This window comes from Lepisma saccharinum, chromosome 2 (genome assembly GCF_977018435.1).
Source record: "Lepisma saccharinum chromosome 2, izLepSacc3.1, whole genome shotgun sequence".
Classification (NCBI taxonomy): Eukaryota; Metazoa; Arthropoda; class Insecta; order Zygentoma; family Lepismatidae; genus Lepisma; species Lepisma saccharinum.
In genome coordinates this window covers 28,889,583-28,915,611 of record NC_139230.1, presented here as the reverse complement: position 1 = coordinate 28,915,611, position 26,029 = coordinate 28,889,583, and the positions used below count along the sequence as shown (strand labels likewise).

At 35.1% G+C, this 26,029-nt stretch overlaps 1 protein-coding gene across 5 annotated transcripts in view; it reads right to left on the bottom strand.

Annotated features, from left to right (window-relative positions):
- Window positions 1-26,029, bottom strand: part of Slob (Slowpoke binding protein) — a 395,646-nt gene that overhangs the window by 12,597 nt on the left and 357,020 nt on the right. For 4 of the 5 annotated variants that reach the window (XM_083117203.1, XM_083117204.1, XM_083117201.1 and 1 more), the window contains 8 exons: window positions 23,132-23,400; window positions 21,458-21,639; window positions 20,077-20,183; window positions 13,509-13,600; window positions 12,940-13,065; window positions 12,425-12,501; window positions 10,068-10,145; window positions 4,528-4,762 (listed from right to left, as the gene is read on the bottom strand). In XM_083117203.1, the coding sequence (XP_082973329.1) occupies window positions 4,528-4,762; window positions 10,068-10,145; window positions 12,425-12,501; window positions 12,940-13,065; window positions 13,509-13,600; window positions 20,077-20,183; window positions 21,458-21,639; window positions 23,132-23,400 (1,166 nt within the window). The remainder of the gene's footprint in view (window positions 1-4,527; window positions 4,763-10,067; window positions 10,146-12,424; window positions 12,502-12,939; window positions 13,066-13,508; window positions 13,601-20,076; window positions 20,184-21,457; window positions 21,640-23,131; window positions 23,401-26,029) is intronic. The other variant, XM_083117202.1, reaches the window with a different exon arrangement.

Sequence of the window (26,029 nt, the reverse complement as noted above, 5' to 3'; positions counted from 1 at the left end):
GCTACTAGGAAGAAAAAATATTTCTATTTCTACTTCCCCACATTCTCATCCCAAACCTGCTGGCAGCTGTAAAAGGTTGTAAGGCAATGGTTTCAGGTGGTCCAGTTTATAACCTATAGGGACTGAAACGGGATTGATTTCACTTGATTCACTTTCATTTTATATGAGAAATTTGGGAAAGGGAAAATTTCTGGAGCAATTACAATATTTTTACCATAAATTTAAATATTATGCATCACATTTCATGTGTGATACACTCATATGGATTATTATTCATATTATTTATGAAATGGGAAAGTACGTATCTTGTGTGCAGAAAAATTATTGAAAATATTTTCTTTTCTTCCAGTAAGGAAGGTAATTACAATACGTAAAAACAAACAAAACTATCTCTCTCTCTGTAGTTTCAGTACAATTAAAATATATTCATCTTTTGCTCACAAGTATGAGAGAGCTAACCAATATATATCTTGATAAGCATGACAATTGGTTGGTTGGTTGAGTTGGTGGTTTAAGTTCACTTTATGCACAGTAAAGCTAATCAGGACTGGACCCACAGTTTAAAGTGGGATCCGAACCACTATGTGCCTCCACCGAGTATCGAACCTGGGACCCCTTGAATACCACTGCGCCATCGGAGAGGTGCATAAAAATTGGAAATATGTGTATGTGTGTGTGTGCAGTAGGGGGTATTGTACTTCGACTGTTGTGAAATGATGTTCTAGTGAAAAAGTATACAGGAGCAATATAAAAATTACTATGCAATTTTCACAAAACCTCTTATCAGTTTTTTTACTATGCTAATTTGAATTTTTGCCGTTTTATATCACTTTTCTGGTTTTTGAAATTAATTTCAATGATAAAAATGGCCCATGTACTCATGGAAATAATGGACAGTCATAAACACACATTCATGCAATCCTCTGAATTTGAACCCAAGACCATTTTTATATATGTTTATTGTTATCAAATTCCATTGAAAGAACTAAATTCTTTCATCTGTATTGAATCAACACACATGCTCATCGTTACACACTATTTGTTGTAAACATATGGTATAGAGTGCAAATTGCTTACAGTAATGAATCCAGAAGGAAGATTCAATTGCATCACAATGTTTTCTCTCTCTTCCAAGAAACAATCCTGACTGCATCACTCAATTGAAGTAAAAGAATATACTTCCAATATACTTCATATTCCGATTTAAATTACAGAAGCTACTTCTCTGATCACTAAAAATGGGAAAGCATTGTTGCTGTGGTTGTCGGGACAATGGGAGATACTAGCTAAATTTATGACTTTGAAGGTCATTAGTTTAAAAATTAACTTGGGGATGTGTGATGCTTTATCCCAGAGCGTGGCGTGCATGTAACCGGTGTTACCGCAGGTAACAGCAAAATGTAAAGAAATTAAAAAGTTTTTTCTCAATAAAATAACAACATTGTTAAATAAGTTAACCGACAGTGTTGCAGTTGAGTGTATATTGCAGAGGACATTCTTTCTGCAGCCGACAAAAGTGAAGAGACAGGCCGTTCCGGTACCCTCAAGAGGCAACAAGAGGAAAGGGTGCCCGCCAATGCAAGGGAACAGTGGGGAAAGACTTGGAGGCAAGTGTGCTAGGGGGTTATTCATATGCCTGTTTAGGGACCCTGTTGCCACTGCGGGCTACCGGATCAGCAAGTGTTGTCAAATTGGATTTCCAGAAAAGAGCTAAATCCTGCCTAAAACGGGGATACTATTTCTCTGAAGCAACAAGAACGACTGCAATGTCAACTGAGACCGTTTAGTAATACGAAAAGATAAGTACTTGATGCGATTCCTAAGTTGGCAACAGTAGTACGTACATCTGTACTTCCTCCCAACGCTGGAGGAGGGGAATTCTGTCGTCTGCTCAATGCAGAAACGTCAAACTGACCCGAATGTGTGGTTCTTGTTCCCCTTTCCACCTCTTTGCAAAGAAACAGATATGGTTGACAAGGCTCGACTACTATTCACTGGATTTTCGCGGTAACTCTCTCATGAGTGGTAGTTCATTCTAGGAGTGATTGTGGCTAAATAAATCATTGAGCGGATTGAAAAAAAAATCCAGATCAAAGGCATGTTTTTTTAGGGGGGCGTAGGGTGGAGATGATAACTTCTGATGGCCGGTAACACTTTTGAAAAAGTCATGCCACGCCACTGCTTTATCCATAAAATGTTGCTACCCCAACCACATGTCATTGGCAGCAGCAAGTGCTTCCAAGCCATTATTTGTATTAATATTGTTCTAAATGAAATATATGGCTTAATTGTAACCCTATTGAGATAAATAATAATAATAATAATATTTTTCGAGGAGTTAGGCTATTTTGTTTGCAAAGCATTGTTTGCATTATTTCTGCAAAGTTATACATGTTCAGCATGAGCACCATGCTCTGGCTGCTTTTACCCCTCCCTCTCGATTGCCCACAGGTGCCCATTTTATTTGAGGCTGGGTGAACCCCAGAGTTATTTTATGCAGGGACAAGGCTGGAAAAATTCACACCTGAGATCACCCACCCTGAGAATCGAACCCAGGTCTCCTGCAAGGCAGTCAGGTGCCCTAATGACTAGACTGCTGTGGCTCCTTGACTAATAGAGCTTTCTTAATTTTGGGTGACATATGCTCAAGGTCTTATCATAGAAGCAATGATATTACAAAACAGTGGTGGTGATCAGTTTAAAAAATTTGGGGGGTAAGGTGCCAAAACTAGGGGGAAGAGGGGGCAAGGGCTGTTTACTTTTCCTTGATTTAGCACAGTTCTAGGGTAAAAGTGGAAAAATTTGGGGGGCAACTGCCTCCCAAGCCCCCCCCCCCTAATCACCACCACTGTTACAAAATATACACCATCCCTAGAAGCAATTAAAAAAATAGTTGTGTCTGATTCAATTCTGAAAATAATCTCACTTTAGTCAGTTATATCTTTCAATAAATATTAACTGTTAAATATATATTAACTTCAGGATTTACATATTAATCCTAATATTTTAATATTAATATATTAGGATTATATAAATTATATGTATTACACAGCATGTCCCAAAATGATTATAGGGCTTCAGAGTCATTTAATTTCCCTTATATATGGGGTACAAGGACGAAGCTTATATGGGAGTAAACAACAACTCAACAAGTTTACATAGTGTACCTTATACATGTTCAATGTGAGCACCTTTCGTGACATGGCACACATCCATCAGGTAGTCCAATTCTTCCCAAACATGGGTCAGCATGTCTGGAGCGATAGATTGAACAGCTGCAACAATCCTGTTTGGTACTACTTTACTATACCTGAGACACCTGGGAATCATTTCTTTCGCACTTTTTTACATTGCTAACTTACTATTCTGCATTCTGGAACACTTATTTAGGTGAAATAATTGAATTTGTTAGGAAAGTAATGTATATTTCTTACATTACGAGTACTTACTGTTCTTGTTTATTTCCACACACAACATGGCGATAGCTTACCGTTGGTCATTCCTTGAGCCAGAAAAACCATTGACGTTAGCCCAAAAATTCACGATAGCCTCACAAACCATCACGGGGACGAGGTATGCCTACTAGGTTAGGTTAGGCCTGTTAGGTTTGGTTCCATTAGCACTCCTTTCGTTCAATTTAGCATATACGGACAATACGAGAGTGTATTGTGCTCTCATGCAGGAAGCAAATGGCGGCAGCAGCAATAGCGTGTTGGAAATAGATTTTCGTACAAAACCACATGCATTCGCATTAAAATGAATCAAAATTACATTCCCGAACATCAACAACGCTACAGAAAATGATTTGCGTAAGTACTTTCTCCTGTAAATTTGAATAAATCTGTCTCAGGTATAGTAAAGTGTTACCTCCTGTTTCTCAAGTCTGGCAAGTCGGCAGGTAGAGGTGTACAGCGGTGGAAAAAAGTTCTTCCCCATAAGGTCTTAATAGGAGCAAGTAATGCAGGAGGGTAGGCAACACACATTGCATCTTTCGATGATCGGGTGATATTGCCTGTCTTAACAACACCGTAAAACTTCTTCCATGCGAATGTCAGCATGACAGGAAGGTAAAGAGGGTCACGTGACTATTGGTTGTGTGGAGTGTTGTGGTTTCCATGGCCCCAGCTCTTGATTCATATTGCAGAAAAAGTAGAGCTGCATGCAATATATGAAAAGACGGTTGTTTTCAACTACATGCTTAATTATGATTAACTCAATAGTAAGTGTATCAGACGTGCCGTGCCGATTTAGTCGAGGCAGTTTACTTTGAATTCCTGTTTGTCATAGGCGAAACTTAGCATGGGGCGGGACAAAAGGGCCACAGACATTCTTATCATACATGTACGATATAAACATTCACCTTGTCTGTTGCAATATACCAACTACTTGAAACCCTGATAATCATTTTGGGACATGCTGTATATATTTATTACACATTAAATATAATAAATGATTAATAATCCTAAAATAATGGAAACAGTTAATATTTTCAACATAACATTCTAGAAGTTTAAAACTGTGGCATACCACGGTTGGTGAGACTTCACCCTCACATCGTCCACCAATTTCAATGTCGCCAATATTACTATCTACTCCTATTACTGCTGCTTCACAAACTTCGTCCTCATCCAGGGCACCATCCAGGACAGTTAGGGAAGCTTGTGGAGTTGTGTAGAGGGAAGATGTTGGAGATCCATTTACTTGTTCACATTCTCCCTGACTATTGTTAGCTGATTGTGAACGTTGCTTTTTTATGCTACTGCTGCAATCAAAATGTTCAATTAGATGTCGCTTTAATATAAATACTTCTACAAGAAATTTAGAAAGGTACATTTTCCTTATGACAAGAGTAGAAAAGTGGTGATTATCTACTATCAATTACATAATGATAGAACCCTTTTCATGTCCTCTTGGTTGTTCAGTATAATTAATAGTTTCTTCTTCTCTTGATAAAGTTAATAAAGCAAGAAATAGCATATTTTTCCCCATAGAAAAGCATTATCAATATATTTATCTCACAACAAGGTGAAGAATTTTTGATATATTGATTGATATCCTATGAGAGATTTATTACTAGTTTGAACAATGAGAATTCAAGGTTTCAAATTACCTTTCAGTGGTGTTGTTATTATTTTGCCCTGCAAATAACTTTATTACTTGGTATTCATGTACTCAATAAATTGAAATTTGGGGAAGAACATGTAGAATTCATTGTGCATATGCTTGCTCTTTTAGTTACTCATTTATGTGTATCATTTTTGATAAGTTGGAAAAAGTAATTGGTTATAAAAGTATTTATTTTGAAATAGAAAGAGAAAAGAATGCATAAACTCTTCATGACAACAGATGAGCATGTACGCATATGTGTGTGCCTATATACCCCCCCCCCACACACACACATTGATTGATTTAAAATTTTTGGGTGCATCAGCAGGTATGGCCATTTTGCACCCTTCAGTGTATATGGGGAAAATCCCCTTATTTAAAGCCCTCCCACACACACACATGTACAAAATTACAAGAAAATAAATTTTAAAATATGACTTTCCACATAATACCAAGTGATAGTTCTTAAAGAACATAAAATTTTCATAAAAGACATATTAGAGAAAAGGAATGCATCTCGAGTTGTACATGAATGGTCCCATGAAATAAACTGTTTTGAAATTGGTAATGTGCATAGTGAAACATGAAGCCAGGGATTAACCATTGTTTAAATTATAGTAGCTGAAGGATTACTTAGACTTTCTTTCCTTATTTAATCACTTGTAAATCTCATCTCTCTCATGTACACACAAAAAAGAGATAGAGAAGTTCCAAGAAATTAACTCAAGAAAGAAATGTAGAGAAATAATGAAATGAGAATTTTAAAAATTTTGAAAGATGTTCAGGATTGGGGTATAGACAGATTAAGCCCACAATCACTCACCTCATGGGAGAATACATACTAGCTAAAAGATATTCTCTACTGGCCCTAAATATCCTAGGCCATCTTTAACTAAAATTTTGGATACTTTTGGTGGTTCTACTCGTTTGATTTTAGTTTGAGTTGAGTGGAGTTGAGTTTTAAGTCTACTATAAAGTGCATAAGCACCACAGAAAGCTAATCAGGAATGGACCTACAATTTAAAGTGAGATCCGAACCACTATGTGCTGCCACCAGGTATCAAACGTGGGGCTCTAATTGTGTTATTATAATAATTTCTTATCTTAGAAACTCTGATTTGGTCTACTCACGTACTCTATTCTATGGCAACTTTTTATTTGAGATAGAATTAATGTGTTGATGCATTTACAAAGTAATTCAGGTAAAGTTCCTAAATACTTTTGTTGATAAATATAACATTTAGTAAAAATTTTGAAGATATTTCATACTCTCAAAATAATATATTTATATATTTTAATTGTTGTGTGAAAATAAACATTTGCCAAAAACTTCAACAATAATAGAATTAAGAACTATAATTCTACAACAATTAGGATCTACCAGGAGTTTTCAGGTTATGGTTGAGTGTTCTGATATAGCTGTAGGCCATGACAAATGTTATCATGTAAATGTAATGCAATCTAATTGTAATCAATCATACTATACATTATTCACATTTTCCTTACTGTAAGTGTGTTTCCCCAAAACATCTGGTAGGTCCTGCAGGAAAACCCTCTATTAAACCTTCCAATATAGTGTACATTTTATTTGTATGCAATGGTATTTAAAAAAAAAAAAAAAGAAAAAGAATTGATTTGAAATAGTGCAATATTACTTCTGTACTTTCATGCAATATATTTGAATTGATTTATTAAATGTGTATATATAATCCAGTAGTAGAGAGGATATGAATTTTTTAATCTCTCCACATTGGAAAATTGTCACACTTGTAATAGAGAGGCTATAATTGTGTATTTCTCTCTATAGGGCAATAGAAGACATTAAATATAAAAGTGTCTTATTTATAATTTCAGTTTACAATACAGTAACAGTACATTCAAGCATTTGAAGCACAAAATCAATATTTGCTATACTTGCTATCCTAACGCCCTGAGGTATTTCTAGTTGTTTTTCAATACTGTGTAAAATTTGAAGCCTACTATATTTGGAGATAATCTCATATATATTGATTCTTGATTTCTTGATATAATGATAAATGCACATTAAAATGATAATCATTGTTGTGGTTGTAAGAAATAATTATAATAATCTGAATACTTATACACATGAAAGCCCCCCCCCCCAAATTGACTAACAACAAAAACTTAAATTAGGATTTGACAGATTCCAAAACACTTTGGCAGATATCAATGGAAGTGCTTGGGCGTAAAACATGGTAAGTGACATTTCTGAGTTCATTAAGAAAAATGGTTAAAAAGAAGCTACACTGTCGATAAATTGTTTGTGTGTTGTATTTACCAATTTCAGAAGGCTTCATTGAGTCCAATGCAAATTGTATGACATGGCAATTTCACTCGAAAATTGAACGATTGCACATTTTATTTTAAATCAAAAATGACCAAAATGTCACTTACCATGATTTTTTTTTTACACCAGAGCCCTTCAAATGAGAAAATGTTAGAAACATATAAGTGAAATACACAATTTCAAAAATTCTATTTGACATCTCCTTTAATTCTTTCTTCCATTTAGATTATGATTTAGGATTAACTTTGAATGAAGACTAGTTAAAACAATAAAGTGAGAAATTATCATTATTATATATTTTATTATTTTTACTATCAAGACTAACACACACACACACATTTAGTCCTTGTATTTTGTGTAATGTATAAAGACAAGAAGCAGAATATAAAGTAGCAAAATAACAAAATAGTACTATAGCAAACTGAATGATTGTTTTATATTTTACCTCTAGGCAAGCCAAACATCATAGACGTCAGCAAAGTGTCTGTGTGCACATAGAAAAACAGAAATAAAGTGAATTAATGAAACGTGCACAGAATGTGATAAAGGTGATACAAAGCAAATAACACAAGATTCAGGTTGAAAAATGCACAAAAATTTTTACACAAAGATACATGAAGACAGAAACTGGACACACAAGTAGCTAAGAGTATGTATATAAAACAAAATTATACAAAGTCAAAAATTAATTATTAATTTCCAAATAATTCAATATTGTTATATTGCATTTATTCATTTCCTCAAATCATTCAATTTAGCAATTACACTTGATTAAGTGTGCGAGTTAGTAATGTGAGAAAGAAACTATGAAAATTCTGGGTAAATATCAATACATAAAATTAAGATTTCTTATGATGTACCAAAACACCATCAGATATAGGTAAAGCATGTATAATAAGCAGACCTTAATTCATGCACATGCATTTCATAACATACTATCTACTGCATTACAGTGAGTTATTTTTTTACATCAACGTGCAGAGAAGACTAAAGTGCATATTATGCAAATGATACCTTCTTTAAGAACCAACATTTCAAAGTATAATCAAAATGACTTGTTTCTTTATTTCATGTATGATGTATGTAAACTCTAAAGCCAATGTATTCTATGTAAATATATGCAGAATTATTCAGTCCAGGGTTAAGTAATGTTTGTGTGTGGGTGCTCCATTTCCCGGCACTTATTGTACAGTAGTAGGACAAAAGCACAAAAGCCAGAAAGACATAAAATTTAGTGTGATTGTTACAGCCATTTACACTGCACTACAAGTTTATTTTAGCTCAAATTTGCCAAGGTCGTAGGCTCACACTATCAGCTATATTGTAAATGTTACCTTTGAAAAACAATAGAAAAATTAATTACACAAAGGAAATATTTCCATTTTCTTGTTACGTCATAATACTGTATATGTTTTTGCTGCAAGCTATTGGCAATAATCATTATTTTTAAAAAGCAAGAACTTATACAAAATAGTTTTTAATTAATTAGAATACACAATTCTAGTAGTTAGCACCCAATAAACACACATGAGGGAGTATTTACTTAGTACCAGTGAGTGAGTGTACTTCCGTTCTGTTTACAAGAATTACCACATACAATTTATTGTCATGGTATAATAAATGAATGTAAATGAGCTTGTTTTACCTAACAATAAATTTATACAAATTCTTAAATAACAGAAGAAAAGACTTGCAAATTGGAATATTGGCTACAAACTGCAAAGAAAAAGGCTGCAGGAGCCAATAGAAGACAAGAAAAGGCTTAAGTAACAATTCAGGAATTTATCAATGTTTTCTAAATGAATCCCTCTTTATCTAATTATTGTAGCTATTTGTTGAGTGTGTGCTTCAAAATGTGAGAATTTATAATTTTCTCTGCTTTCTTCTACTGGAAAACAGGATAAAATGCAATAAGGTGGTAATTATATATATTTAAAAGAAACTAATTTTGATTACATGAAAGTCTAGAAACAACTTTGTTTTTGATACTATTTATAATAGAACGCAAAAATAAGGAAAAAGTGTATGAAACAAGCAACTATTGCATCACTTGTTCATTTTTATATGTACGTAATACATAGGGGCATGCATATTTCGTTTTTGACGAAAAAACGAAATTTGAAAAAACACATTGTAGTGTTAATTTTTCATGTTTTTGAAAGGTGTGAGATGCATTTTGTGACCATGTTTTGTCACGAAATAATGCGAAATGAACTTCAAAAAGCGAAATTAACTCTTAAACACAAAATTTACCATTTATATACCGACGCGGCACTTTCTGAAGACCTGAAGTATCCTGTGAGTTATGCAATTCCCGGAAAATTGATTAAGTCTGCTGTTAATATTGGAGAAGCAAAAATGGACTCCTTTACACAGAAATAAACTTAATACTCTTATAACTACATAAATGTGCTATTAGAAGTGAAATGTTAATTCTGTGGAGTAAGTGTAGTTTTTAAATCAAATTTAGGATTATATTCACAATTTTAAAACTAAAATGTCTTTTTATATACCACTTTTCATCCAATTTTTCACCGCTATAACACCGATATTTCATTTTATTTACCGCTTTTGAACCCGAAATTGACTCAGTTTTTGTACCGATATTTTGCTTTTTTATATACCAAAAATATGTGCCTCTAGTAATACAGACCTGCAGTCTCTTGGTTCTGATGGAGGGTGTTCGGTTAATGGAGATTCAGTTGTGGATGAAGAATGAGACCTTCTGCCCCTATAAAAGCAACAATTATATACAATTAGCACCTTAACATTGCCATATGCAAGTTATTATAATAAGCCCAGCATTTGTTAACACAAAGATATTATTATGCTTTGTATATATGTCATCCTACATCAAAACACCTGAAAAATTCAACAGCATGCAAACAACTTTACAGTCTGAGAGCTAGCCATTAAACAAATGCTGATTGTTGGCAGGAACCACTTTACATGGACTTAGTGACTACTAGAGGTGGCACGTAGCCTTGAACATTGTTCCAAGCTTCTTACAAATTCTAAATATCGCTTCATGAATAAAAGAGTGCCAATAACTGCAGGGTTGCCAACAATAAGGTGGTTCCCCCTACCTATCATAGGGCAAGTTTGTAGGTAGTGTACTATTTGAGTAACACATTATGTTTATTCTCCAGTGGTGACAATGTGCTTCTGCATGATTTCAGACAAACAGTATTAATCTATTTGCATGAATGGAAAATGAAACAATTGTTATACAGATAAAATTGTGTATTTAAAATAAATTACGATATTGTTATATTTGTTCATGAGACATTTAAATTAACTTAATATTTTAAATATTTTTGGAAACCAGTGCTTGAAGTGAGGGAATGGGGATGTGGGTCATACACCCCCCCCCCCGGTTAAGAAAATTTGCACAAGGCATCTCCCCAGCTAGGATAATTTGTCTAAGCATCCTCCCCACCTGCTTCATTCATCCATCCCCCCTACATATCCCCAGAATTTTCACTTTGAACACTGTTGACAACTGTATCAAAAGAGTCTGTAATTTGCTGGTTATTTCATTAAATTATAGCAGTATAGAATGAATGCATGTACGCTAACATTATTCAACCATATTTTCGTATTCAAATTATACTCTGCTGGAAATTTCTACTCTTTTCAGTAGACAAATTCTACTGTTTTCAAATGTCTTCTACTGTGTACTGTGAAATGTACTGAAATCGTATTGTAGATCTACTGTACAGCTACTGTGCTCTACAGTAGGACTACTGTACTCTTCAGTAAGGCTACTGTACTGAAAAAAACAATGTATATAATAATGCATAATACTTGCTACCATATATTATAAAATCATTTATTGACTCCAAGAATAGACAAATTAATTCTTGACACCATATTTTCAGTGATTTTGAAGTGAATTGGAAAAACAGTACATGAACTGAATTTCTACTGTTTTTCTAAAGAATACTACTGATTTTTTTCAGCATGGAATTTGCATGGTTATTATTATATCTGTGTAATGCAATTGCAGAAAGGATCCATCTTTTGATCAACGTAGTCAACAGTGTTTGCTTGTTTTGGTTTTTCAAGCATTGAGGTCAGGTCTTCGTTTAAACTAATTTCTTGCTGTTTTCGTGTGAATATAGGAAGAACAATATGTCAATTTATGTATAAAAGAGTATGTTTCTCAATTTTCTACAAGTGTGTTAACCACAATGAAGCTACACACTTAAAAAACGTATTCACTTTATTTGATTTCTTTGTTGTGTGAAGGCATTTATAAGTAGCAAGTTCCACATGCTTTACCATACTTTTATTTTAGTTGTTTATATGATTCTTCCATTGCATTTTCAGTTGTATAGATAAGAAAATTTTCAGTACTGACAAGAGTACTCTTTTCAGACGGCAATATACTGAACACAATAAAATATATTAGTTGTACAATTATATTACTGAAAACGTTAAGAGTACAGTTCAACTACTTAAGATAGAATAACCAGTTGGACTACCAAAAACAGTAGAAAACATTAACAGTACAGTTCACCTACTGAAAACAGTACACACAGTTGGGCTACTGAAAACAGTAGAAGACAGTAGCATTACAGTTCATCTACTGAAAACAGTAGATGTTTCAAAACACCCATTGATCTACTGAAAACAGTAGATGTTTCAAAACACCCATTGATCTACTGAAAACAGTAGACAGAATTTTCAGTAGGGTATACAATGCATCACTAACTACTTGTATACAATTTAATTTTAGAAAGATCTGAACTCATTTACTCCTGCATGACTATCTTTCCGCATGCTTGATATTGACTGCTGAAAAAGTTCTTGGGGTAAGTCAAGACTGATAGCATTCAAAATAGTTCACATATGTGTACGTACTTTTCATTCTAAAATGTTAGTCTTATATTTATTTGGAGTGAAGATTTCAGTCTATAATATGTTTATTACTTAATTTGAGGAGAATTGTAACATAAATAATATAAATTATATTATCTCAATACTATTTGCAGGAATCAGTCCTACCTCCGGCAATTTTGTTGCCTTTTGATGTCATTGAGAAGGCTTACAGTTGATGGTGTCAGTCGTGCTTGAAATACTTGCTGAAAAAGAATTTGCAAAATAAGCTAAGGTTTTTATTTATGATATTACAAGAAACAATACTCAATTTCATATTGTATTTGTATCTTTTGTAAGCTACTCTATAATTATTTATAAAATGAGTTTATTGCTAAGTATGATCATGATGGTTATTTATGATTATTAAGTTTAATCAGCTATGTAATCACACAATACTCTGATAAAGTTGTAGATAAATAAAATGGTATGGCTAATAATATTATTAATGATATGCTTTTTGTTCATTATGATGCTTTAAGTTTTGTAGGATATATATTTTAAAATCTATTGCAGTATGATTATAATGTTTGCAAACCAATTTCTGCTTACACATTTAAGAAACAAACATTCACAATACATGTTATAAATATTATCAACATGAAAGTTCTATCAAAACATTTTCTAAATTCCACTTTGCTTACCGGAAGAGGCATAGACCTCATTTCCCTAAGATCAAGGTTCCTGAAGAAGTCAAAAACAGAAATTTCTTCTATGGAGGGAAACTTGCCTTGTGGATTATGGAAGATGAGGTCTAATATTTGAACTACCTGCAAGAAAATATTCCTTTGTTTATATTTCACAATAAACAAATCCAGTATGTGTGTGCTTGCTATATTTAAGTTTTTACATGGTTGTGTTATATTTAAATATTTTATTGTAAAATGTGAGATTCTTTATTATAAATATTGCAAGTATGCATAAAATAGATTATGACTACTATATTAATTTCAGAAACACAACATTTGCATGGCATACCTAACGAAATAGAACTTTTGGAAACAACATAATTTGTTAAATGCCTTGTAATGTGCCCAACAATCATGACAATTGATGTATAACAGATTTTTTTGTGTAAATGGAACTGTATATACCCATGAGCTGCCATACATAAAATTGGGGTACACTAAGTATTTGTTTGTAGAGTAATTGAAGATGTATTTAGTACATCTTGCATCTAAATACTTGGACAAACTTGAAGTATATCTCTTACCTGAGGATAGTCCTGGATATCTAGGAGATGGCTTGGCATAGGTTGGGGGGTACAAAGTTCATAACCAGCACACATTTCAAACAAGATATGGCCTAGAAAGATATAAGCGTTACAAAATTGAATTTAGATGTTAACGAGCAAATAAGCAGTATATAATTTAAAATAATATCAAAATCAATAAACAACTGATCTTAAAATGCGTTAATGAAATAGAAATTCTAGCTCATGAGGTTAAGAGCTCCACATAATGTAAAACATAATATTATTTGATTGTTGAATAAATGTATTGAAAAACAAAAGGCAACAACAGATCCCTATGTATCCCTAATATGCATTACCTTCACAACATGTTTTAAGTTACTACAGTAGATAATTAATTAGTAAACAATCATCTTCACTCTCATCACCACAATTAGGCAAAAGTGGCAGAAATATGGTGTAGTAAGAAAATGCAAATAATTAGTAAGCCGGTAAATGACCACCAGGCTCACAACAAAATAATTCCACAGCTACCTGGAAGTAGTAAATTCATCTTGGAGTTCTACAGCAAATATTTATATAAATCAATAATGAACATAGAACATTTACTATTTGTTGCACAACCCAGGATCCTTTTAACATTGATTATGACCACCATTGGCCTTACACATTCAGCAGTGTTTGGAAGTAACTAGATACAAGTAACAGTTATTTTTTTGAGGAATTGTAACTAACTAGTTACTTTTAAAATCAAGTAGCTGTAACTGTAACACAGTTACTTTTTGCAATAGAAGTAACATTTCAACAGTTACTTTTACAGTTACTTTACGACTTAAATTGCTAACTTGAATATTTTTAATGTGGAAGAAGATCTAAATTTGTTATTCTAAAGATTTTCGTCAAATCATCTAAGGCAAAATTTCAAGGCTGACTGAAAGCATAGATGCCAACTTTCTGCTTGGTTTCCCTGTCCTTCAAAGAACGGCGGTGGAGCGAGCGCATTTAATCCTTCTCGGGGGTTAAATGTCTTCTTGACAAACATTTCCAGATTTCAACGTTCCTCATACTGAGAATGGAATCTATTTCAGGAAGTTACCTAGAGGGTAACAAACAGGTCCACTTGGTTGATAGCTTCAGACAATGAGTGTATAGCGATAGGGAATGCAAGTACTTTATTGCTGATTTTCTGCATGGGTAAATGGCTACCGCTCGTTAACCAAAATCAGTGAATGAACATATCAACACCTACAGGTATGTCAAAATGAATCTTAAATAGTATTTTAATTATTTCGATTTCCTTTTTAAAGTTATGTTGTTTGCCTACATGTGGCATATGCTTGCTTGTAGACTGAGGAGCTGTGTAGCTTGTTGCTTTGATCTAAAATCTCCCTTAACGGAGCGTTCATATGGAAGAGACAGGCCAAGTGACATGGAAGTTTCACACTGAAACGACAAGTCTATCTGCATGCATTCACCATGCAAATAACAAACTGAGGCATGATGGTATTCATTCAGTCTGAGCATCACGCTTCAGTTCAAAAGGTTTCATATATTATTAAGGGTTCATTTCGGAGTGACACGTATCACTTGTCACCTGTGAAACTACAACAGACATGGGAATTTCACACTGAAGCAACAAACGAAATGGCCCCTTCAATCTATAAGAAAGCATTCATTGCATATTCCAACAGGCCGAGTGACATGCAAGCGATAAGCGACACATACAGTTGTCATGTTGCCTCAGTTCAAAAGACTGCATTTATTTTTGAAGGTTGCATTTCAAAAGATACGTGTTATGTATCGCTTCGGTCTGAAAGTTAAATAAGTGAGTGCTCTTTTTCATTGCTGCTATAATTCTGATAAGAACTTCTGTGCACTGTGAAAATGGATTGTTTTCTTTAAATTATTATCTTGCTGCTGGAAACAGACCCATAGCAAGAATTGATAAAAAAATACACAATATTCATAGTGTCTACCCTACAGTACATTTCCCCCGGCTGAAGCAATGAAATCCCCCCTTGTTTCCAAAACTTAGAAGCTGTGAAGGGAATGTGCATGATGCCATCAAAGTCACAGATTTCTGTCTAAACGAGAGGCCACAACAGGGGCAGTGAAGGTACAGACAAAGAATCTCCCCTATGAAAGAACTTTCTAAAGTCTAAAAAAGAGAATCTTCTAAATACTTGCCGATACTTACACTTTCTCTCACTTTATCCTTCACCAAAGTTGTGAGCAAAGTAATATCTGCTGTATACATTTTCACTCTTCAGTGCAAACAAATTATACAAAATAGTTCTACCTAATGTCAAGGGGGCTAATGGCATTGCCAGGGGAGGGGGGCTCACATCAGTTCCAGGGGGCTCAGCCCCCCCGGCCCCTGCCTGGCTATGGGCTTGGCTGAGAACAAAAAAATACCATCTATTTCATTTTTCTTCATTCATGAGAAGTATATCATTTTAAAGTAATTAAGAAGTATGTGATAATGATATTTATTACTTCTCATGTGCTAACTGGTTGACTGTACGGACTACATGCATATTTTATACAGTTGTTAAATATGAGTAATTACAGATAGTGAGTAATAGGCACGTAACCAATATGCTATGAGTAATTACTTGAATACTAAAAAGAATAGCATATAGCACATATTTAATAATAATTGGGTCCCAAAAGTTAACATTGGCCACATTGCTAATTGAAAACATGGTGCATTTTTCATTACCAGCGATGCAGGTGCTTGTGTGTGTAGTTAAAATGTGAGATGTTTTTCGATTTAATATGTAACATTCTTATTCGTACACATGGATTTTCAAAGAAAATGCTTTCATATCTGAAATGAAATACACTCTTCTGAAATTGTTTCTTTACAATTCAATAACTAATATCATTAGGAACATAAAATCTTACCAAAATTCTGTATAACCAATGACAAGAATAAATTAAATGAAACTGAAAGAGAAACATACCATTTTTTGTACAACTTTTCTATTCGTGCACTTAATAATATAAAAGAAAAAAGTATATTCAGAGCAAATTGACTGACAGTTCTAATACTTTGATGCGTATCCTTTGGCTTTAATTACTGCTTGACACCTCTTCTTCATAGAATTAACCAGTTTCAAACATGTTTCAGAGCTTATTTTATTCCACTCAGCTTGCACAACAGTTTTCAACTCTTGTTTGGACTTGACGCCTGCTTTATGGACTTGCCTCTTCAAAATTGCCCATAAATGCTCAACGGGATTTAAGTCTGGACTTTGAGCTGGTGTTTGTAGTAGTTTGGGCACATTCCATATTAGCCAATTCATGTTAACTCGCACCTTATGCTTACTGTCATTGTCTTGTTGGAATCTGTAGATAGGCGGCATGTCCATTTTTGGGCACTCTGCTTTACATTGTTCTTCAATATGTCCAAATAGACATATGCATCCATGATACCATCAATAAACTGGATGGTACCAACACCTTTGGACGACATACAGTCCCAAATCATTAATGACCCACCACCGTGTTTAACTGTTGGAACTGTGTTAATGTGATAATTGTTTATATTTGATTTTCTCCAGGCCCTATTTATCCCATCTGACCTGTATATATTAATCTTGAACTCGTCTGACCATATGACACTATCCCAAAATTCCTGGTCCTTGTGGATGTGCTCTCTCGCGAATGAAAGTCTATTCCTGCGATTCACCTTATTTACATACGGACTCTTTCGTGGTATTCTGCCATGATATCCATGCTTCCACAAGGCACGTCCGACAGTTTGATCAGACATCATTTTGCCAGCAACATTTTCTACTAACGGTCGTAACTGAGGAACACTTAGTCAGGGGTTTTCTTGCACTCTTTTTAAAATAAAGTGTTCATCACGTTTATTCAACCGTCTCTCTTTTGGTTTTCTCAGCACATTCTGTGTTGAACCTTCCTCTCTAAATTTGTTTACTATGTATTGAACTGTGGAGTGTGATTTATTGACTGTTTGTCCAATTTTTCTTAACAAATAGCCTCTAAGGGCCAAATTTATAATAACATCCTTCAGATCGGAACTAAGTTCCTTCACCTTGCCCATTTCGAACACGCTGATATATAGATGATAGGCCTACAACAATACCTATGCCAGCATTCTGCTTGACGGGGAGTGCGCCTGCATGTTCAAACTTGTTATGAAGTTGCAAACTGCACGAAATCGCCCGAATAGCGGTGGCACTGTATGTGAGGAAGATTGAAACTCTTGCCTGTACGAATAACAATGTTGCATGAAACAGCATGTTTTTCTCTTTTCACACAAATTATATGCTCCGTTTATACACTTCGAACATACATTTTTATTGACATTTGTTGGTGAAATCTTCAATAACATTAATTTCCAGGTACATATGAAAATGATTATATTTACTAGTAGATATGACATTTTTTCCTCGGGAATTCTATGTGTACGAATAACAATGTTACATAGTGTATGTGTGTTATTTATTATTGTTAAGGGGAATTCGAAGAATGGTTTTCGAATTTGAAACTGACCCCCCCCCCCTCCACGAAAAATAATTGGTAATTTGTCCCCTCCTTACAGGAATACCTCTGCCTCTGCAGAATAATAAAAATATGTGAAGACTTATATTATGTACCAACCAGAAGCATAAATTCAAATTCATGTATGAAAGTCTTCAAATATTATTTTATTCCGATCAATGATCATCAGCTGTATATACACAATGCAATTGTTTGCAAGAAAATTTTCAGTATGAAGTAACTGTAAAAGTAACTTACAGTTATTTTTCAAGCACAAGTAACTGTAACTGGGTTACATTTTAAAATGAGTAACTGTAATGCTATTACTTTTTTTAGGCAAGTAACTAACTAGTTAATTTAAAAAAAGTAACTTTCCGAACACTGACATTCAGACTATGGACTTGACAGTAATACTACTACTACTACTACTACCTCATTCATGGGTGTCAAAATTTATGGGTCATACTAGCATCGTTGCCTTGTAATCAAGGGGTCCTGGGTTTGATACCCGGTGGAGGCACATAGTGGTTCAGATCCGACTTCAAACTGTAGGTCCAGTCCCAATTAGCCTTACTGTGCATAAAGTGAACTTAAAAAAAAAAACAATTCAATCAATCAAATTTAAAGTGGTTTGCATGCAACATCACCAAGATCAACTATTGTTTCTGCCTGTTTATATGTGCATTAGCTGTACCAAATTAAATAAGCTTATTTTTAAATACTCATTATCATTTTCAGATTCATTCTTACAGTATAAAGAAAATAGAAATGGGGAAGCCCTTGCAGGTTGAGATACAAGACAACAGAGAAGATATCTAGAAATGTCAGTTGATGGGTAATATTTATTTGTTTCAAATGCTTAGCATTCTTGAAACAAAATTGCCACTATAATTGTATATTTGTTTATTTTGCATCCTACAGAGGTTGATTCATTTATATTGAATTCGAATGTGCCACCTACCTAGGAAATGCAGTGTTTCCACCACCAGTTGTGTTCGATCTGCAGGCCACCACTATTGACTATTGCCCGGCATCGGAGTTTCCATTGCAGGAGACTGCGTTGCAGCTGGACCATGGGTATTGCATCCCACTCCTTGTTACAGGCTTTCCACAAGCCGGAGATGGTGCGGACTCGACGATGGGACAGGTTCCACTTGAAGAGTCCGAAAGCACAATAATCATCCATTGGACTGGCATCTGGACTCTTGACAGGGATGTCAGATAAGGGAATTGCATAAATTCCAGTTTCCTGTTCCACTTCCACCGATCACCCGCTAGATGACGTTCGTACAGCCTCCTGCAGTTCTTTTTTCGCTCAGCCACATGACACGGTTTCAGGGAGTGCACACTGCTCTTGTGAATGACCTTGAGGCGTAAATACATGTGAATGGCGCAGTTGATTGTCACCTGCGATGTGCGGCATTTGCTGGCCATTGCATGCGGTGTGGGGGGATTTTTGGAGGTCGCCATACGCCGAACAACATGCAATAGCAGGAGGGTCCTCTTCACGGGAGGCCGGTTTCTAGCTGCCCGTGTAGGTGTGGTGGGCCCAGGACTCTGTGCACCATATTTCCATATAATACGAATCACAGTGGCACGACCTACATGAAAATTATGAACTGTACACATTTCTATGATGCGCGACGCCATGAACTTACCGTCGGAAAGGACAACAATGTACCCCTCACAGAATCTGTTCAGTTTCGGCGGCATCAGACTATGCTCGACCACACTGCTCTACTGTGTGACTACCGAGATACTGTTGCTTGCCTCGGGGCAATCTCACGGCAATGCGTTGCGTATACACGGTACAGTGGCACATTGAATTCTGCTCAATATAAATGAATCAGCCTCTGTATTTCAACCTCTCCGAGTTCAGTGTGAGAATGAGGATGAATGGTGAAAATATATGACAACAGAAGAAGGAATAAAAAATCAAATATCCATGCCATACCCAAATTTTCAACCTAGGGTACCTGGCTCCATACTGCATGCACTCTTGCTGGCTGGCATTATTCCAAAACTGTACAAAAAGTATTAACATCAAAGAATAGAACAACTTTAAAATATAACTCACCAAAGCATACTGTATCTATAGCTGATGGCTCATTTTTAACTCTTGTCCAAATAATTGGATGTATCCGAGATGTATAGCCAAGCAGAGTATTTTCCAACCCTGTTAACCTAAGAACAAAAATACAAAATGAAGTTATTAACAAAGACCTATTAATTAATCCAAGTGCAGTAAATTATGCATTTCATGTTCGCTTATCATTGCATTTTTATTCATTTCTCACTGTGAAGTAGGTCTTTCCCACAGTTTTCAATATCATTCAGATGGCTACAAATGTGTCTATTGAAGCAGAATCGAATGTCTAAATATTCAGACAACTGCAGATGTACTCTTTAAGAGCATAAGAAATGAGTACTTAATCTTAAATAACACATGGAAAACAAATGATGTGAAACACAAGAAAAGGGAAAAAAATAGCATTAGGATAAACATCTCGTCTATTACCAGAGGACTGAAATAATCCTTCTGTTGATAAATGAGTTGTGGTGAATCCGTATGTAGGCTGGAATATTTGAAATTTGACTGGACCTGCTTTTGAAGCTGCATGTTAATATATTTTTTTTTTTTAAAAAACTTGGTTTTTGTTCCAAAGGTTGGTTCGATGTAAGACCATAATAGCCAACCTCTATGATGAAGTTGCTAGCACACCATGCAATGATGTTCAGGGGTCCCAGATTTGAATCCCAGTCTGGGCACAGGTGTTCTTTGTGATTGTCCCTTCACCAATTTCATTATGTCACTCACCCTTTGTGATTAATCAAAATTGGCAGAAAAGTGAAATAAAATAAACCCAAAAATAAATAAATAAATAAAAGAAACAAAAGAAGCAAAACTGTTATATTGGATAATTATTATTCTCAGCAGCCCAGGCAGCAAGATTGGTTCCAACTTCCCGAGCCTCATGCACTTAATTATAAGAAAATGATACATGAAGAAGCCCTTAAAATGCATAATGGGAATCTACAAATTGAGCTCAGATTATGTAGGTGCAGTGAACCCACACAATAAGCCAAAGCAGCTGTCAGCTGCCTGTAAGATAGTTGCGATATTCTTAATAAGTTGTAACATTCATAATGTCTAAGAAACACAGTGCATTTTCATTGTGGTTATTACAACGGACTTGCACTGTGAGTCTTCTTAAAGAAAAGAAGGATTCCTGCACTTTACTTGCAATTAGTATTACCAACAGCACAATGAATAAAGTTAATATGGAGAACAAGATTGTAATCTTTATCAAGGTAGTCAAAAAATTAAATTTCACCGTTTCCTCTGAATTTTCACTTATTCCATACACCAGATACACAGAATGAAATATGAAAAAGAATTTTAAATGAATGGCTCCAAACCTTTACATCATACACTGTAAATATGAATGAAAGTTTACCTGGCAACACCATTTTGCAAAATAATATTCCCAGAATGAAGATGTCCACATGGTGGAAAGCCTCGATCTCTTAGAAACAGCAACGCTTCTAGGATTTGCCTTCCTAGCCTCTGAACTTGTGAAATTGGAAGGCCTGCACTACGCTGACCATATTTTTGACTCCAGTCATCTTGCCATCGACTCTGTAAAATTTGCAGTAATTAAGGTAATTTACCTTGTAACAAAAATTATTCCATATAATTCAAATTGCAGTATCATGACAAGGGAGGCAGTTTAAGATTAAAACCGATCTCCAAAAAGAAAAAAATGCCTGATACATGGCAAGAAACAAGGTATATAACTTTCCTTGGCATACCACAAAGTACATACAACCTAATTGTCTGAGTTGATAAACTGAGAGACGTACATTGCAAATTCTTGGCTTCTTTTTATGTTCACTACTAATGTTTGTTACTAAAACATGCACATTGTCTTGTATTGTAAATAAAAAATGTAATCAAATAATACATGACTATGATAACTGTATATATTATACACATATTTGTGCTAACATATCTTTATGTCTGACATGATGAATTCACCAACACAATATTGACACATAACCCTGATGTAATAGGTGCATTTGTACAATATGTAAGTGCATTTTTTATCAATGGCAATAGCAGAGAACCTCTTCTAATACTAAAACATATTATTTCGAAATGGAGACAAATAATGATGAATACAGTGAATAATCAGCACATCATGGGATGAAAATTGTATAGTGTGGTTTATTTTTCACTATGATAAACATAACATAATCCATGGTGCAACAGCCTTTGAGGGCCAAGGACTACCTATGGACTGTTGGTCTCACTTCCACATGCCTCAGCAGAGGTGTGCGACGATCCAACCAGTTACGGGGTGATGTGTGGTTATCATGATGAACCTCCAGTCATTGTTGCTGGTTTACCATGATCAGGTTACGCTACCCATTCATAGCTCCCCAATTTCCTCACAATGATGGGTGGCAATCAGTCCCATACACTGGCTGAAATCTCAGGAGAAAAGTTGTTATTCTTCCTCCCAGGAGACTCGAACCAGCGCATGTCCCATAGCCTGAAACCAAATCCTGATGCCTTAGATCACATGGCCACAGTGCGGGACTTTTCCAGTATGATAGTCACATAAAATCTGACTTTCTTCATACATTAATGGTAATAATTTTACCTGGTAATCAAGTAATTCCAAGTTTGATACTATGTGGTGGCAAACATTTCATGGTTTGGTTGAACACCATTTGGCCCATTGCAAACTACATGTGAGTATGTATATCATGACAGACAAATAGAAATTTTATGAATACATTACCATGGATTCACTAATATCCATCTTCTAAGAGTACAAAAATAAGGGCAACAATCAAACTTGCTTTAAGAAGAATATTCACTCTTCTTTACTTATTTTTATAACAACACAACAAGGCTCCATTCTGGCAAATAAATCCTCCAGTTCTGAATTTATCAAACACAATGAAAGTAATGCAAAGTAACGAAGTGCCATTACTGTACTTGTGCAATTTTTGGTAACATTACTAATGCAAGTACCAAAATAAGTAACATGCTACCAAGTACGTCAACTCTGCAATATACATCTGGTAAATTGCGCATTGTGGGTGCACATATTCATACTAACCCTGTAAATTAGATCTTTTAGACTTCCTTTTCCATTAAAAGGCAGTACAGTGATAACATATGCCTGTCCACCAATTTCCCGGAAATCCAGATCCAGTACAGGATATATATAAGGATGCTGAAGAGCGAGGAAGAGTTCAAGTAATGTATTGCGAGTTGTTGGGTTACAAGGGATGGGGGAATGAGGGGTGCGTGGCACCAAGGTGAGCAGCCGTTCTGTTTTAACCGAGGTGTCCCGCACCAGGAACCAATGCTTGTCCAGCCTTGAACCTGAAAGTAGAAATTTTTTATTCAACATATATTTAAGTTGTCTTTTTTTTTTTACATGTGCATATTCATTTAGAATTAGATATTAATTGGATTATTACAAACAATAGCTATTATCTGGTTTATCACTCACTAGAATAAGAAAGTTTGTGGCAATTTGCTTTTTATTTAGTCACAGCTTCAGGCCCGTACCTAGAGGGGGCATGGGGGCAACTGCCCCCCTGAGAGCCTGCTATTCCCCCCCTGTGAAAAATACAGAACACATTCCTACCTGGAATTCTCACTAATCTTTACAATTATATCCTGTATTACTCTGGCAACATAACAAACACATTTATTGATTTTGTAATTTATGAAGGTCTGTGGGATTCCGTATAATGTCGTACCAGGATTGGGGGGGGGGGGATTCCTTTGGAGATTCAGACTTCGGGAAATGATTTCGCAATTTTCATTATCTAGAACAGTTGTGACATTTTGAGTAGTCTTGTATTAAGGGTGCCTAATGTGTTCGGATGTTTTTCTTGGATGTGTTGCTATGAAGTTTGAACTGCATAATTTTTTGTTTCCAAAGTGTACCTTTTGGTAATAGCGATTCATGTGATAGAGAGAGAGGGAATGGATATTTGATTTTTGTTACTTAGCGTTGCTTTTCTGCCACATCTAGCTAATCGCGACAATGAGTGATAACGTGAAATTGATGAAGACACACTCACAAACAGTGCTGCAACCAAAGGGGGGTAGGGGCATTGTCCCCCCAATCTTGGACGAAAGTCCAATCTAGGGGGGGGGGGCAAACATTGATGTAAAGAAACATGACTGGCAGAATCTAAGAGTAGCAGGACAAATGGATACTCAAGATGGAATTAGTTTTTAAGTGTTTCTTGCATTTTTCTCCCAGACGGCTAAGGGCACTTGCAGGGGGCACAGAGGTGCAATTGCCTCCTCGATTTCAAATTTTATACAAATAAAAGTATATTTCGTATTTCACTTCGCTCGCACACAAAATATCTCCTGTTCTTATAGTCCAAGCTAGGAGGCGGCGGGAGTCAGCCCTGGGAGCCAAAACCATCAAAATGAAAAAAAGAAAATGTTAAAGAGAATGCCATGGCGCCCCGTGAAATTATATGTGCCCTATTAAATCAATATTGTTTTCAGTTTGCAAATATTTGGATCTACAGATTTTCCTGCTCGCTTCGATCCCAATATGATTCTTTTCTGTAATGCATTCTAAATTACCTGAGAGAAAAGTAAGGCCAGATATATACTTCAAATTGTTGCTGCTTAAATGCATGAACAATTCTTTTGAGGAAAAGGAGCGCGCACATTTGAGAGACAATTTGGAGGATGAATTGATCATTTAATGTATTTAAACAATATATATATATATATATATATATATTAAAGAAACTTTGAATACGTACACAATTTAGCGTTAACATGTTGCATATGTATTTTCTTATTTTACGTCGCTCCATGTTGCATAGCTATGTGTAAAATATATGTTGTACATAAAAGTTATACGTGTCATATGTACAAAAAGAAAAATGTTCGTCATGCATATTCTGTCTTTCAAAAATGCAGTTGGTGTGCTTGTTTTCCATTATTAGCTAATATGAAATAATTGAACGTGTTGGAAAAATATTTCAAATCATTTTTCCAAACACAAATGCTTTACCACCGACTTTTACCCCCTTTTGCATGATTTACGGCGATAATAACGTGTTTTAATGCTACTATTATTACTATACCACCACTACATTACTACTATTATTATTGGCACGTTTGTCCTGGTACTTGACCCCTCCTCTCCAGATATAAAATTGTGGTTTCGTTTCTGCTCACAAAGAACACTCATTCCCAGGCTCGAACCTGCAACCCCTGGATTCGTAGTGTGTGGACCATGGAGGTCTGATAGTGGAAGATGTAGGACAGCTTATTATCAAACACGATGAAAATGTGATAGTGTTTCACATTTATTATTTCGGTTAGAAAGCTATAAAATTTGTAGTTTGATACGGGTTACACTAGACATTTTGTGGTGTAAATATCAATTTCAAATTTTGTGAATCATTTCTCATATGCAAACGCATCAAATATGATAAGCAACATAGGTGTGTGTTAAGATATGCATTTTGTATAGGAAAAGGTAAGTGATAACACTGACTGTTGGCATGATATCGTTATAACATAGCACGGCATGTCATATATTTCTATTTTAGAATTTAAACGGCAGTAAAAATAAATGCCATTCCATTTACAACTCCGAAGCTATGAACGGGATTGCATACATTAAAGACAGAAGATGCCATATTTCGATTGCTGGTAACATCGAAAGAAGAATCCTGTAAACTCCTCTTTCCTCTCCCATTCGTGCCACATGGCCTGCCCACCTAAGTCTTCTTGATTTAATTATTCTAATAATATCTGGACATGAATACAAATTATGTACTTCTAAATTATGTAACCTTCTCCACTCACCTGTCTCCTCATCCCTTTTAGGTCCAAATATTTTCCTAAGGATCTTATTTTCAAATACTCTCAATTTATGTTCTTCTTTCAATGTAAGGGACCAAGTTTCACACCAATATATTAATACAGGCAAAATTATGGTTTTGTATATTTTAACATTTAG